We start from the raw sequence: 14,195 nt of genomic DNA, 5'->3' as shown, positions 1-14,195 counted from the left end.
TGGTTGGAGGGAAGCTTCAGAATGGCAAATATGTTTTTATTACAAATTATGTGAGCAGACCGAAGTTCCATTTTAAGCATAGCCAGAGGATTTCTTGTTTAAGCATACATGGCAATGTGCATGGTATTCAGACCTGTTACATTTTCTCGCTTGGACTGCATTCTTCATATTGTAACATTTTTGAAATCCGTATTTTCTCAGTTGTTTGCTGCGTCTTGTGTATAAATGGCATTTGTCAGTATGTGACTGGGTAATTGTATTCTTCTGTCTGGAAATAACCATGAGCTGGGTGAGCACCAGCTACAGTCTACTAAAAAAAAAAGGCACCAATGCACAGGAAAAAGTGAAAAGCTGAAGATAATAAAAGGCATGTTGTAATTGAGGAGGGTGCTTTTGTCCCAGTTTGGAGTGTAAGTTTACCTTCAGTAATGTTTTACAAAAAAAACCTATGCAATCCACGTCCCACAACTGGTACATACCAGGGGTTCGCATTTTAAAATGCTGTTCCTGCTTTTCTTTACATATGCAGCCATGGGGGACCTCTCCCATTTGCAGGATGGGCTGGATTCTACATGTGTGTGCACCCTAACAGCCGAAGCAGTGTTTTTAAATGAGGACCACGGGTATGCACTATTTATGGGACCTAGAATTGCATTGTTGGGGGTTGTTAAAAGTTACTAAAGGTGAACTTACAATTTTCGTGGAACACTCATAAAACAGAGAAAATAGCCTAACACTATAGGCTAAGAACGTTTGACCAGCAGGGGAAATAATATGAAGGAGACTTCAGCGCCGTGTACAGTCTACAGAGATTCCTGTGTGAGCAGCCGAACAAATGGAGTGAACCTCCAGCTCAAGTGTGAAATTAAACATTTAGCAACTGTATTATTACCACTGCTAAATGTGTTAGATTCAATCTCAGGGCTCCTGGTTGTTAGGGAGCCAGCACCCACAGGTGTCCTAACCCATGACTCATCCTCTCCCTGGGACATTCAGCTGTCAGCCAGGGATTCATGACTGCCAGGTAAAAGAAAAGACATAGAAACAAGAAAACAAACAAAACAATGTGTGTAGTGCCCCAAAATCCATACCCTTATGTGCGCTTGCAGTCTTATTCCTGAACTATACCAGGCCACCTTGACCAAATGCTGATGAGAAAAAGGGCCTCTGCCTCACAACCCTGGCCCGGTGGTTGTGGGGGTTTGTAGGCAGGAAGCTTATCAGAATCTGGAACCCCCTTTACAAATAAGAGGATTCCCAGATACCACCACCCTTATGTGAATGACTAAGGGGTACATAATACTCCTACTTATTCACATAAAATTTTTGACAAGTCCTTTCATAGAACATAAAAATACCCACAAAATGTACCACAATGTAAATCGGGACGAGGAATTCATTTTCTCAAAGGACCACATGAGAAACTGGGACTGTTGTGGAGGGCTGCACCAATAGGCTGAACTTAATTCTGCACAACTATATATGCCAGATCTATAGGTGCCTATTACTAGACATGAAACCTTAAAACAAATATAAAATACAAATCCATATATGTAACCAACCTTATGTAATAATGTACGCTAGCACCTCCTTGGGCCAAACATGCATAGCGTTAGCAGAGCAGCCTGTCTATCGGAACCCCATGAGGGTATTTATATATTTCTTCCACTGTTAAACACTCCCCCAGCGTGTGACATCACTTCGGCAGCAAGGCAGAAGTGAAAGCCAACTAGTGGGGGTGTAGGCTCCACTCCTTACCTGTAGGGTGGAAAGCAGAACCTGGCAACACCTCCCTATGGTGTTGCCAGGTTCCACAACTCCCTCTCCCTCACCTGCATTATATCTTTGTTGCCCACCTCCTATGGTCTGCCCCAATGATTTAAGGGGCACAGCCGAAGCCTCTTAGAAAGGCAGATATTCAAACGCTGTCATCTTGGTGACTGGCGGACCAATGAGAGTGGAAGCATAGCCGCCATCTTGTTGACTTAGGGAAAAACCCCATGCCGTTTTGCCCTTTTTGCTTTTGTTTTTTTCATGAGGTCCCCATTAAAATATATACCAGACTTAAATGCATGGTATAAATTTTGGTGGGGTCCCCACACTGGTTTTATTTTTTTACACTATCCCTGCTGTTTATTTGCATTCACCTGTCAGTTGGGAGTCCCCTACAGCAATCTACATATAGTATACACAGTGCTGATTTTTCCCTCATATTATTTCCCCTGCTGGTCGAATGTTCTTAGCCTATATTGTATTATAAGCAATTTTCTCTATTGGTGAATGTTCTTTAACTCGTTTTGTGGAACATTCTTGTGGCTATGTTTCTCTTAGGATTGAGTGTTGGGGAATGTTACACTCACCTAGTAACAGGCAACAATTAGAAACTGACATTACTCACATAACACAAACGTTACAAGTATTCTTTGGTATATTTGTGCGAATGATGAGACATACACAAATACATTTTTTTATAACATTACCCCATAGTGTTCATTTGATTCCCAATTTTTTGTACACACACATACAGTATATAGTACATATATACTACATGCATTAACTTATTGTGTATAAATAAAATATATTTTTGTGGAGCATTATTGCACTACACAGCTCTTGGCAAATTTGAAGAATATTGTACAGAGTTTTTACAAGCAGATTATAGGTTGTTTGGCCTTCTTTAAGCATATCTAAACCTAAAAACAAAAATATGCAATATATTAGCTACCCAGTCCTTTAGTTTTCTTTTTATTTAAGCCTGTTTCCTTTATTTTCACGTGGTAATCCTACAAAATAACACAATTCATGTCCCTGGGTGGCTACGCTTACCCACATATTTTGGGAGGGAGCCATGGATGTCACCCAGGCTGGACCTCAAACATGTTTGCCTTTTTTATCTTAGATGATAATTTTATGGAACTAGTAGTTTACACAATAAAGATAGATAGTTGTACTTTCTTTTCAGATCAGAGGAACTGACAAGGACACTGCATTTCTGGCTAGATCAACAGGTATTTTCTGTATTTGAAGAAAATGTTCTTAGCTTAAAAAACAGAAAACAAATGCAGACACCACATCTAAAGACTGGTAAGCTATAATATATTAAAGGAGACGTAAAGCCAAAGCTATTTTGACTATATTTCTCTTATGAATTACATGAGTGCAGTTTGTTCTGCACTCCTGTGATCCTTTTTGAGCTGACAGCGAGCTGATGTCACAGAGCCGGTCAAGGCTCTGAAAAGATCCTGCCCATATGGTTGAGATCCGCCCCGCAAAGGATTTGCAGTCAAGTATTAAAAAGTGAAAGTTTCATGGATGATTGTTAATCTGTCCCATTACTTTTGGTCCCTTAAAAAGTGGGAGGCACATATACAAACTGTTGTAATTCCTACACCGTTCACCTGATTTGGATGTAAATACCCTCAAATTAAAGCTGAAAGTCTGCAGTTACAGCACATCTTATTTGTTTCATTTCAAATCCATTGTGGTGGTGTATAGAGCCGAAAATATTAGAATTGTGTAGATGTCCCAATATTTATGGACCTGACTGTATTTTTGTATGTCTGTGCCCACCCCCGCCATTATAGCATGCCGGCTGACAGCATAACTTCCATAGAACAGAATAAAATACCTCTGTTTTATGGATCAGGCTATAAAAGAGACAAGTGAAAAAGGAGGAATAGTTATGTTTAATTAATTCAAGTCCCTGAATGTGTGAACAACAATTAGAGTCTTATGAAGACTTTAGAGGTAAGCTTTCTTGTACAAAGATGGTTGTGGTTTTTCTAAAAGTATAATGTTATTTTACATAGATGACATAGATTAGATATACATATGAGTACAACTATATACCATTGTAATATTTTTTGTATATACTGTAAATTCCAGTAAGTGTTAACATTTCAGGATACAGGTATATATAGCTTCAGTGACACAGTCACTGCAGCCGTTGGCATTTTATTTTGAATGTCACTAAGATGCGACTTCATTCTACGAACATGACTGCTTGTCATCCTGGGAGTTGAAACCAAAGGTTCCCAGAGAGCGTAAAACTGCTGAGCTGCATGTCACCAGGGCACAATGACAAGTAGTGGAAATCTTAAGCTTTTCTTCTTGTGCTGTCAAATAGATTGAATATATGGTATGTACAAGTCTGTTCTCACACAGCAGATTTATATTGGTCTTGCAATGGTTTCAAGATGTTCTATAATGTGTGCGTAGTCTGTGTTGACATGTAAGAAATTAAAACATAAAATGAGCTATACAGCAATTGTCAGGGCCGGACTTGGAATAAAAACAGCAATGATATACTCAGGGGTCTAAACATGGAATAAGCATAGGTGATAGCAATAATTGCTGGTCATGAGTATGCAGCCTACAAACACTCCTTTACAGCCCAGCCCTTCTGCCATCTTCCAGAGTGGTCAGACTGCTGGTACTGTACCAGACTAGCAACTGCTTATTTGTACCCCAGAACCACATATTTATGCAGTCAGATAAAGATAAGCTGCAAAAAAAGCTCAGTAGCTCAGCTTCCACACAGCAAGGCTTCCCTCAATGGGCACCTGACAGTAGCGCAATCTATAGAAATACAGAAAGAAGCACCAGACCATAATTGAATGAAGGAGTCCTACATAATTGTTGGTAAATAAAACCTTTTAAATACAGCTGATGTGTTTTGGGGGCAACACCATTGTCCCTGCTCATTTGCAGGCAGCCCAAATGACAGTGCTATACAGTGGCTCCTCTTCTATTGTAAACTGTGGATCCCAACTTGTCCTCTCATTTCTTGTAATATGAGACCCCATAACATGCTCAGTATGGCATTTGACCAAAACAGATCTGAAGAAGCCCTTGTGACCTGATCCTGCTAGGTAGCCTACAAAGACTAGGCCACATTTAAAAACCTAGTTTCACATACAACTATGCACAACTCCCTATCAAACCTGGGATACTCTACTTTTTCTAGGGTCCTCAATTGAATTTGAATTAAGACCCTGATAACGAGTTCTCAGTTTCAACTCATGTATTGACCAGCCTTTCTTAACAGGAGTTTTCTGGAACCTTAAGTTTCCTTAAGTTTCCTTTAGTAGTGGTTTATTAAGTGGTTTTAAAGTAAGGGGACACCTCTCATACTGAATATCAACGTAAGGAGACATATCTCTTACCAACCACCAATGTAAAGAGACAACTCTCCAACTGACCACCAAAGTAAGGAGACACCTCTCCAACTGACCACCAACGTAAGGAGACACCTCTCCAACTGACCACCAAAGTAAGAAGACACCTCTCCTACTGTTTACCAAAGTAGGGAGACACCTCTCCTACTGACCACCAAAGTAGGGAGACACCTCTCCTACGGACCACCAAAGTAAAGAGACACCTCTCTAACTGACCGCTAAAGTAAGGAACACCTCTCCTACTGACCACCAAAGTAAAGAGACACCTCCCCAACTGACCACCATAGTAGGGAGACACCTCTCCTACTGACCACCAACGTAAGGGGACACCTCTCTAACTGACCACCCAAGTAGGGAAACACTTCTCCTACCGACCACAAAAGTAAGGGGGCACCTCTCCTACTGACCACCCAAGTAAGGAGACACCTCTCCTACTGACCACCCAAGTATGGGGACACCTCTCCTACTGACTACTAAAGTAAGTGGACAACTATCCTACTGAACATCAACGTAAGGAGACATATCTCTTACCAACCACCAATGTAAAGAGACAACTCTCCAACTGACCACCAAAGTAAGGAGACACCTATCCAACTGACTACCAAAGTAAGGAGACACCTCTCCTACTGACTACCAAAGTAGGGAGACACCTCTCCTACTGACCACCAAAGTAGGGAGACACCTCTCCTACTGACCACCAAAGTAAAGAGACACCTCTCTAACTGACCACCAAAGGAAGTATACACCTCTCCTACTGACCACCCAAGTAGGGAAACACTTCTCCTACCAACCACCAAAGTAAGGGGGCACCTCTCCTACTGACCACCCAAGTAAGGAGACACCTCTCCTACTGACCACCCAAGTATGGGGACACCTCTCCTACTGACTACTAAAGTAAGGGAACAACTATCCTACTGACCACCCAAGTATGGGGACACCTCTCCTACTGACTACTAAAGTAAGGGGACAACTCTTCTACTGACCATCAAAGTAAGGGGACACATCTCCTACTGACCATCAAAGTAAGGAGACATGTCTCCTACTGACCACCAAAGTAAGGAGACACTTCTACTGACCACCAAAGTAAGAAGACAAATCTTCTACTGACCACCAAAGTAAGGAGACACCTCTCCTACTGACCACCAAAGTAAGGAGAAACCTCTCCTACTGACCACCAAAGTAAGGAGACACCTCTCTTACTGATCACCAATGTAAAGGGAAATTGCCCTCTAATTTCCAATGTAAAGGGGCCCTTTTATACTAACCACCAATGTATGAGGGCACTTTTACACTCCCTTCTTTCCTGTATTAGGGACACTTTTGCACTGACTACCAATGTTAAGGGGTGTTTCCCACTGATCACCAATGTAAAACGACACTTCATTGACCACTAATATAAGAGGGCATTTTTCCACTGACCATCAAAACGCACACTACAATCTTCGTAGACTGCATTTTATTTTCTTGTCTGCCATTATTGTTTCTTTTTCTTCTTTCCTCCTCTCTCTATACTGTATATGTATATATTGTATAAAACAAGACAGGCCCATTCACACTAGTGTGATTTCCCCTGCATCTGCTGTTGCAATGCAATGCACAACATTGGGAATCATATTCTCTATGGTGCCCAATCCTATCAATGCAACATGGTGCAGTGCAACTTTAGAAACGATACGGGTGCATCTTTTGGTGCAGCATACTGCGTTTTTGCACACATAGACTTCAATTAAGCATGTGCATGTACATGCCTTTTTGGTAGGTATTTGTGCATTGGATCGGGCAGCGGGGTGTGGCTTATGTTCACATGCCCTGCTGCACGAGTAGAGACCGAGCTCGGCAGTACACTTATCGACTGAGTCGCCGACAAGGACGTTTTTTAAAAGTGTTTTACCCACCGTACACAATCTCTGCACTTGCTTGCCTCCCTGAAAGCCAAAGCCCACCATGAATGTGTGAAAAGGAAGTGGCTGGTGATTTTTGGCTATATAGCCACTAATAATATTCATACTGACAGCACAAAATCCAGATTCTCTTTATGAGCTCTGGTGGAGGATGTAAGGGGGCACTTTGGAGGTACTATTATAGTATCTCTAGAGTGCCCCCTCACATCCTCTAGAGTGCCCCCTTACATCCTCCTCCAGAGCACCCCCTTCATCCTCCTCCAGAGTGCCCCTTAGTACTATTGTAGGGTCAGTGGCGGACCTACCTGGGTCACAACAGTCGCCCTTGTGATTGGGCACTGTGGGGGGTCCCAAGATGGCAGGAAAGGGGCCCGCTGCGGAACTTGGGAAAGGGCCCCATGATGGGAGTAAACGGAAGTCACTGGGACTGATGGAAAGAGCCCCAGGACCAGTGGCAAGGGCCCTGGGACCAATGGAAAGGGCCCCCGGGACAGGGTCAGGAGGGCCCTTCATGGTTTCTTGAACCGGGGCTCTGGTTACACCTCTGTTAGTGCTATTTAAATCCTGTATAATAATTATAATTAACTCAGATATTAGAAACATTTCCCACTTGTATCTTTGGGTGATAATTTCATGCAAAACCCCACAGCGCCGTGAGGTGTAAAAAACAACACCTTTTTTATATGCAGGTGTAAATATTGAATATATATTCCTTTACTAAGGCTTTTTTTCTAAAATGGTCTGTTGTGGCGGACTGGAACGACAGCCTTGCATGACCTCTTTAATTATAATTATTCTGCATGTAAAACCATGTAAAGGCCATTACTGCAACATATCATTATTTCTAGTTACCTGAGTGTCCCGTTCATTATGGCTCTATACCAGTGATGTTTAACCGTCATGATGCCGGAGGCCTCAAGTGCAGACCCGAAAATCACTGAAGGGCCACCTATAATATGTAGTGAATGCATTGCTACAGATAGCCGTCGAGATATGTAAAAGAAGACGATCAAAGACTATCGGTATGCACAAAGTGATGGTCAAAGACTGCAAACATGCTATAGGGGTTACTGGAGACTGGGAAGTCATAGACTGGAGACAGAACCCGTATGAGACTGCCAGAGATCCCTGCTATTAAAATGCCTTTACAAATCAATGCTTCCAAGTTGGTGCTCCCTAGAGCCCCCTCAAAAATGACTTGTGATATTTTTGATATTTCTTCCAACAAGATCTATTATATATAATCACAGGGAAAAAAAAACTTAAAAAGTGAAACGACTAGAAAGCATAAAAAAAATAAGACAAAGGGGAAAAAATGAAACAAGCTATTTTTTTACTACTAGGAGCCAGTTTATTGCAATGTTTCTCAACCTTTTTTCAGTTGCGGCACCATTTTAAAAAAATGGAAAATCTCGAGACACCCCAATCTAAAGTATAAAAAAGGGTAAATGTTACCTATTAATGGGAAACCTGAACCTGGAACAATGCACACACCCTCATGAAATTAACTTCACATCAGAAGCCCCCATTTACATCTAAAGCACCTCCATCACATCAGTCTCCACTCCCTTCACATCAAAGAACCCCCATCACATCAAAGGTTCCCCATCTTATGATAGGTTCCCCATCACATCAGTGTCCCCCCTTCATGCCAGTGTCACTCATTCACCTCAGAGCCCCCCCCCATCATATCAGAATCCTCCCTTTATGTCAGAGGCCCCCCATCACATAAGAGTCACTCCTATACATTAAAAGCATTCCTATACACGAGAGCCCCACATCATATCAGAATCATCAGAGGCCCCTATACATAAGCCGATGTAGCCCACATGTACATCAGATCCTCCCCATCATATCGGAGCCTCTCCATCACATCAGAACCTCCACTTTACGTCAGAGCCCCCCCCCCCCCCAATCATACAACCAGCCTTTCCCATCACAGGGCCTTCAGTCACACAGGTCCTCTCATCACAGAGAATAACAAACACTCAGCCCCCCCCCCACCAGAGCCCCCAAATATCACAGTCTCCTCCATATCAGGGCCCTACCTTTTGGCTCCAGCAGTGCAGCAGAGGACAGGAAGTGGAGGAGGCATACTTCCGTCTTCTCCTCAATGCTGGTGGTGGTCCTGCATCCTGCCTGCCCTGGATCAGAGTCACTTATTGCCATGGTACAAGTGAGCTGGTCACCATTGCCATAGAAATGAATGGTGCCATATGTCCTGACCCCCAGAGCTTCATTGGTTGTTATGGTGTTGGCTGGCCTACCCACACCATGTCAACTCACGACACTGATCCAGAGAAAACTGGGTCCTGGGCTTGCAGCACCCTGGGGCAACCTAGGGTGCTGAGGAACCCCGGTTGAAAACACTGGTGTAAAGAATATATTTTCTTCACTGAACTGAGCAAGCACCTAGGCAAGCTAAAACAGACTGTTGTCGGCAGGGGCCCTGAGGTCTGCACAATAAGGGTCACAGGTTCCATACTAATGGCGAAAGAATTTAATTTTAAACTGACTGCAAAACAACCCATATGAATGAACATAGATCCAACCTAAAACCAGCGCACTACTCAATCAGCATCTGCTACTTACTGGCTAGAACAAGGTCACATTTCACATGACAAACGACATCAGGAAAACGGTGTCAGGCAGGCAACACTAAGAACATCTGGTGTAAATATTACAGCACACTGTGTAATCATAGGAAGGCAGCAGAAAGTGCGTTTATTTTAGGAGAGATCACTTAGACATAATGAACAGTGCACCTGAACAGACCTGGACTTGTAGAAAGCAGTGGAGATGTAAATGCGCACAGTGCTGCCCGCTCAGACATTTATCACACAATAAAAATGTTAATTAGGAAAAGGCAGATCTGCACAATGACGTCAAAAAAATCACCCATGCCAATAGGGGCACATCACTTAGTGCGTCTGCTCTGGGCACCGGTGTATATTGATTTTTGTGTGCTAGCGGAAAAACTCATCTTTCTTCATTTGGAATGGACAGAACGTACAGACGCATTAAAGCAGCTGACATGCATCCCCTCCATGGAGGTGCCTATCTGTATAATCATACACTGTGGACCAATGATGGATAATACACCTACATTATGCACAGACACCATCCAGGCAGGGAGCTTGGCTACATTATCTATTTATACAGCTGAGAAAGACGTTGGTGCTGGCTGCCGGAGTGTTTATTTCTCCATTTCAGCCAACTGCCTGGAGTGTTAAAGTAGATGGAAATCCCAACTGAATGACAGCAACTATCACAATCCATTATTATGTTTGACATACATTATTCCTTCTCATCCCTTGTTACATCCCAGTGCTGCTGATCCCCTGCAAATTCTTTGCAATCACTTCCCATCTACGGTCATTTCATTTCTTAGGGTGGCTTTCCTGATGGTGACAACAGTAGACCATATTTGTGGTGGACACATGTCTGACAGGGTGACAACGCAGTGGCATGATTGGAAAATTCATGCCTGAACACGGAACACCATGGCACGCATTATTTTAACAAAAGCTGTAGGTTTAAAAAGATTGAAATGATTTCAAAGTGGAACTAAAGTTCTGCTGTTATTCCCTGCAAGCAGGCAGGCTGTTTATTGCTAGAAAGACACGGAGAAGATGCAGCTACTTGCCTGCTCTCAGGCATGCAAACTGAACTATGCATGCGCAGCCCAGCTTCCAGCGTTGGCCCAATCCCTGTGTGCCTGAATGAGTAGCCCCTGCGCATGCGCAGGAGTGATATCATCCTGTGCTGGCCAATGAAGATGGACAAAAACCGGCACACAGAAAAGGATGCCGATGCTAGTAAGAAAAGCCGACTATAGCTCCTTCTGCTTTAAAACTGCCCATACAATATGCAATCAGATTGTGCAATCTCAGCAAATCCTCCATAGATTTACCAAAACAATGTAATAAAGGGACAACCCTGAACCATCCATTCAACTTGTATCCAATCCTTGCAGTAGTTGGCAGTAGCTCTAAAGATGATTGTACAATTGGATTGTATAGTGTATGGCCAATTTTAAATGGCATTAAAATGTAAAGGCTTATATGAGATTTTAGTGATTGGCATTATGTCTACTTTAATAAGATGGCTGGATCAGTGTCTCAGCAATACATAATGTTCATATTAATTCTAGGTTAAAGTGGAAGCAAACCCTTTTTTTGATCTTGTACCTACATTTAAGACTATAATAAGACTTACCTGTAGGTACAGTGAATATCTCCTAAACTTGCACCGTTTAGGAGATATTCACACTGCAGGCAGCCGGTGACGTCACTGGTACATGAGCCCTGAAGGGATGGCATCCCCTAGCTGTCCCTTCAGAACTCTGTGCTGTAGTGCGTGACTCCTGTGCGCATGCGCAGGAGTGACGCCATCATGGCACAGCCAATCGGACAGCCGGAGGACGTGAGCCCGGAAGGAAGACTGGGTGAAAATGGAAGCGCCTTCAGCGATGACAGCGTGCCGCTGGAGGGCTTTGTTCTAAGGTAAGTATTTCATAGTGTGCTAGTATGCAATGCATACTAGCACATTATGTCATTGTCTTACAGGGTTAAACAATTTTAAAAATACAGTTTACTACCAGTTTAATACCTATGGCTTCAGTGCGTCCCACGTTTGCGTGGGCAGGGCAGTCTACTTACTTGAATAAACTGCTGTACCTGCGGGAAACAAAGGAAAAAGGTCCCTGCATCTTTTTCAAAACACAGTCGCAGGGAGATCGCATGGTGCTTTTGCACCATACGATTTCCATGACCCCAAAACATGCTGCATTTTCAGAAGCGTGCGGGGGTGCTATTAAGAATGAATTGCAGCCCTGCGCACCTTAAAAAGAGCAACTGATTTTGGCTGCGGTTGGTTGCGGGTGCAGGAACAAGTGCGATTTACATGCTGTCCCACAACCAACCAATACTGCAGAACATAAATGTGCCCATTGCTGATCCAAAGCTGGCCATACCTGGAGCACATTTCATCTGATTATTGATGAACCAGCCGACACTCCACCGACCCAACATTCTTCAATTAAAAACTGAAGGGTTTAGGTGGAAAACTGTCGGCCGGACAGCGCCAGCGTCCAATCAGATGCGGATGGAGCTGACTTTCGTTCTGAAGTAGCCTAGGTGTGGGATCCATCTATCTGCGCTGTTTAGTGTGCTTGGAGAATCTGTTCGATTTTTGTCGTTCACCCTAACTGTGTATGGCCAGCATTACAATTACTTTTTTCCCCACCTTTGACCTAGACTGTGTACATATTGATAATTCCACATACCTAAAGAGAAATAAAAAGAAGCATTGTAAATATGTCAGCTTTAACCCCTTAGCTGCCGCAGCCCTAGGAGAAGAGTTGCTGGTGTGTTATATGACATAGATGAAATTAGTGTGGATTACCTCGGGGAAGATTAATTTATGGATGCTCTCAGCCAAGGTGTGAAGGTAGACCCTGGTGCGGCTGCTCTTCCTCTGCGGAGGCTCCTCGGCGGCTCTTCTGTGCCGCACTACGCCGGACTCCTCGCTGCAGATCGGGGCTCCAGCTGCGGCAGTGGCCGGCACTTCATCGTCCTCCGGCGGCTGGCTCAGCATAGAGAAGGGACATTCTCCCGACAATTTCAACTCCTTCAGCTTGGTGCAGAACATGTTGGAGCGCCGCTGTCAGCTCATGTGCCGCTCTCCGATCTCCTCCGATGTCTAACAGGTCCCGGACTTCATAGAGAGCGCTGGAAGTGTTCAGAGGAATGCTGTGTACAGAGGGCGGAGAGGGGGGAAGGGAAGGAAGGAAGGGGGGGCACACTGCATGAGGACAGGACCACCCTCCCCACTTCTCACAGGGAACTTCCACTGCTCTCACTTTCCCTGTCACCTTCCCTGACTGTCACCTTCCCTGATTGTCACCTTCCCTGATTGTCATCTGTCACCTTCCCTGACTGTCACCTTCCCTGATTGTCACCTTCCCTGATTGTCATCTGTCACCTTCCCTGACTGTCACCTTCCCTGATTGTCATCTGTCACCTTCCCTGACTGTCACCTTCCCTGACTGTCATCTGTCACCTTCCCTGACTGTCACTTGTCACATCCCTGACTGTCACCTTCCCTGACTGTCATCTGTCACCTCCCCTGACTGTCATCTGTCACCTCCCCTGACTGTCATCTGTCACCTTCCCTGATTGTCACCTGTCACCTTCCCTGACTGTCACCTGTCACCTTCCCTGACTGTCACTTGTCACATCCCTGACTGTCACCTTCCCTGACTGTCATCTGTCACCTCCCCTGACTGTCATCTGTCACCTCCCCTGACTGTCACCTGTCACCTTCCCTGACTGTCATTTATACATCCCTGACTGTCACATGTCACATCCCTAACTGTCATTTGTATATACATGACTGTCACCTTCCCTGACTATCATCTGTCACCTTCCCTGATTGTCATCTGTCACCTTCCCTGACTGTCACCTGTCACCTTCCCTGACTGTCCTTTGTACGTCTCTGACTGTCACATGTCACATCCCTCACTGTCGTTTGTACATCCCTGACTGTCACATGTCACATCCCTCACTGTCATTTGTACATCCCTGACTGTCACATGTCACATCCCTCACTGTCATTTGTACATCCCTGACTGTCACATGTCACATCCCTCACTGTCATTTGTACATCCCTGACTGTCACATGTCACATCCCTCACTGTCGTTTGTACATGCCTGACTGTCACATGTCACATCCCTCACTGTCATTTGTACATCCCTGACTGTCACATGTCACATCCCTCACTGTCGTTTGTACATCCCTGACTGTCACATCCCTGACTGTCGTTTGTACATCCCTGACTGTTGTTTGTACATCCCTGATTGTCGTTTGTCACATCCCTGACTGTCGTTTGTCACATCCCTGACTGTCACAGGATGGAGGGAGTTATTGGGACTGATTGTATCTGTACATGGGAAGTTCATCTTTGCAGTCTATTTATTTTCTGACCAGTGTGGTTTACTATGTCAGCAGTTCTCATCTTTTTTTTTTAACAGTCATTACACCCTTTATATACTTTATAAAGTCTGAACAATCCCCTAGCACCCCAGTCTACAAAACCAAAATGTTACTTATTAAT

The 14,195-nt window shown here is 44.0% G+C and overlaps 1 protein-coding gene across 1 annotated transcript in view; it reads right to left on the bottom strand.

The window, feature by feature from the left end:
• The window catches only part of GUCY1A1 (guanylate cyclase 1 soluble subunit alpha 1), a 104,194-nt gene extending 90,227 nt beyond the window's left edge, over positions 1 to 13,967 (bottom strand). The window contains exons 1-2 of the mRNA XM_073605615.1: positions 13,180 to 13,967; positions 12,485 to 12,985 (exon numbers count right to left, since the gene is read on the bottom strand). Coding sequence (XP_073461716.1) covers positions 12,485 to 12,730 — 246 coding nt within the window. The 5' untranslated portion in view covers positions 12,731 to 12,985; positions 13,180 to 13,967. The remainder of the gene's footprint in view (positions 1 to 12,484; positions 12,986 to 13,179) is intronic.
• Between the last annotated feature and the right edge of the window lie 228 nt (positions 13,968 to 14,195).

Source organism: Aquarana catesbeiana, linkage group LG01 (genome assembly GCF_042186555.1).
Source record: "Aquarana catesbeiana isolate 2022-GZ linkage group LG01, ASM4218655v1, whole genome shotgun sequence".
Classification (NCBI taxonomy): domain Eukaryota; kingdom Metazoa; phylum Chordata; class Amphibia; order Anura; family Ranidae; genus Aquarana; species Aquarana catesbeiana.
This window is presented reverse-complemented; position numbering and strand designations above follow the sequence as displayed.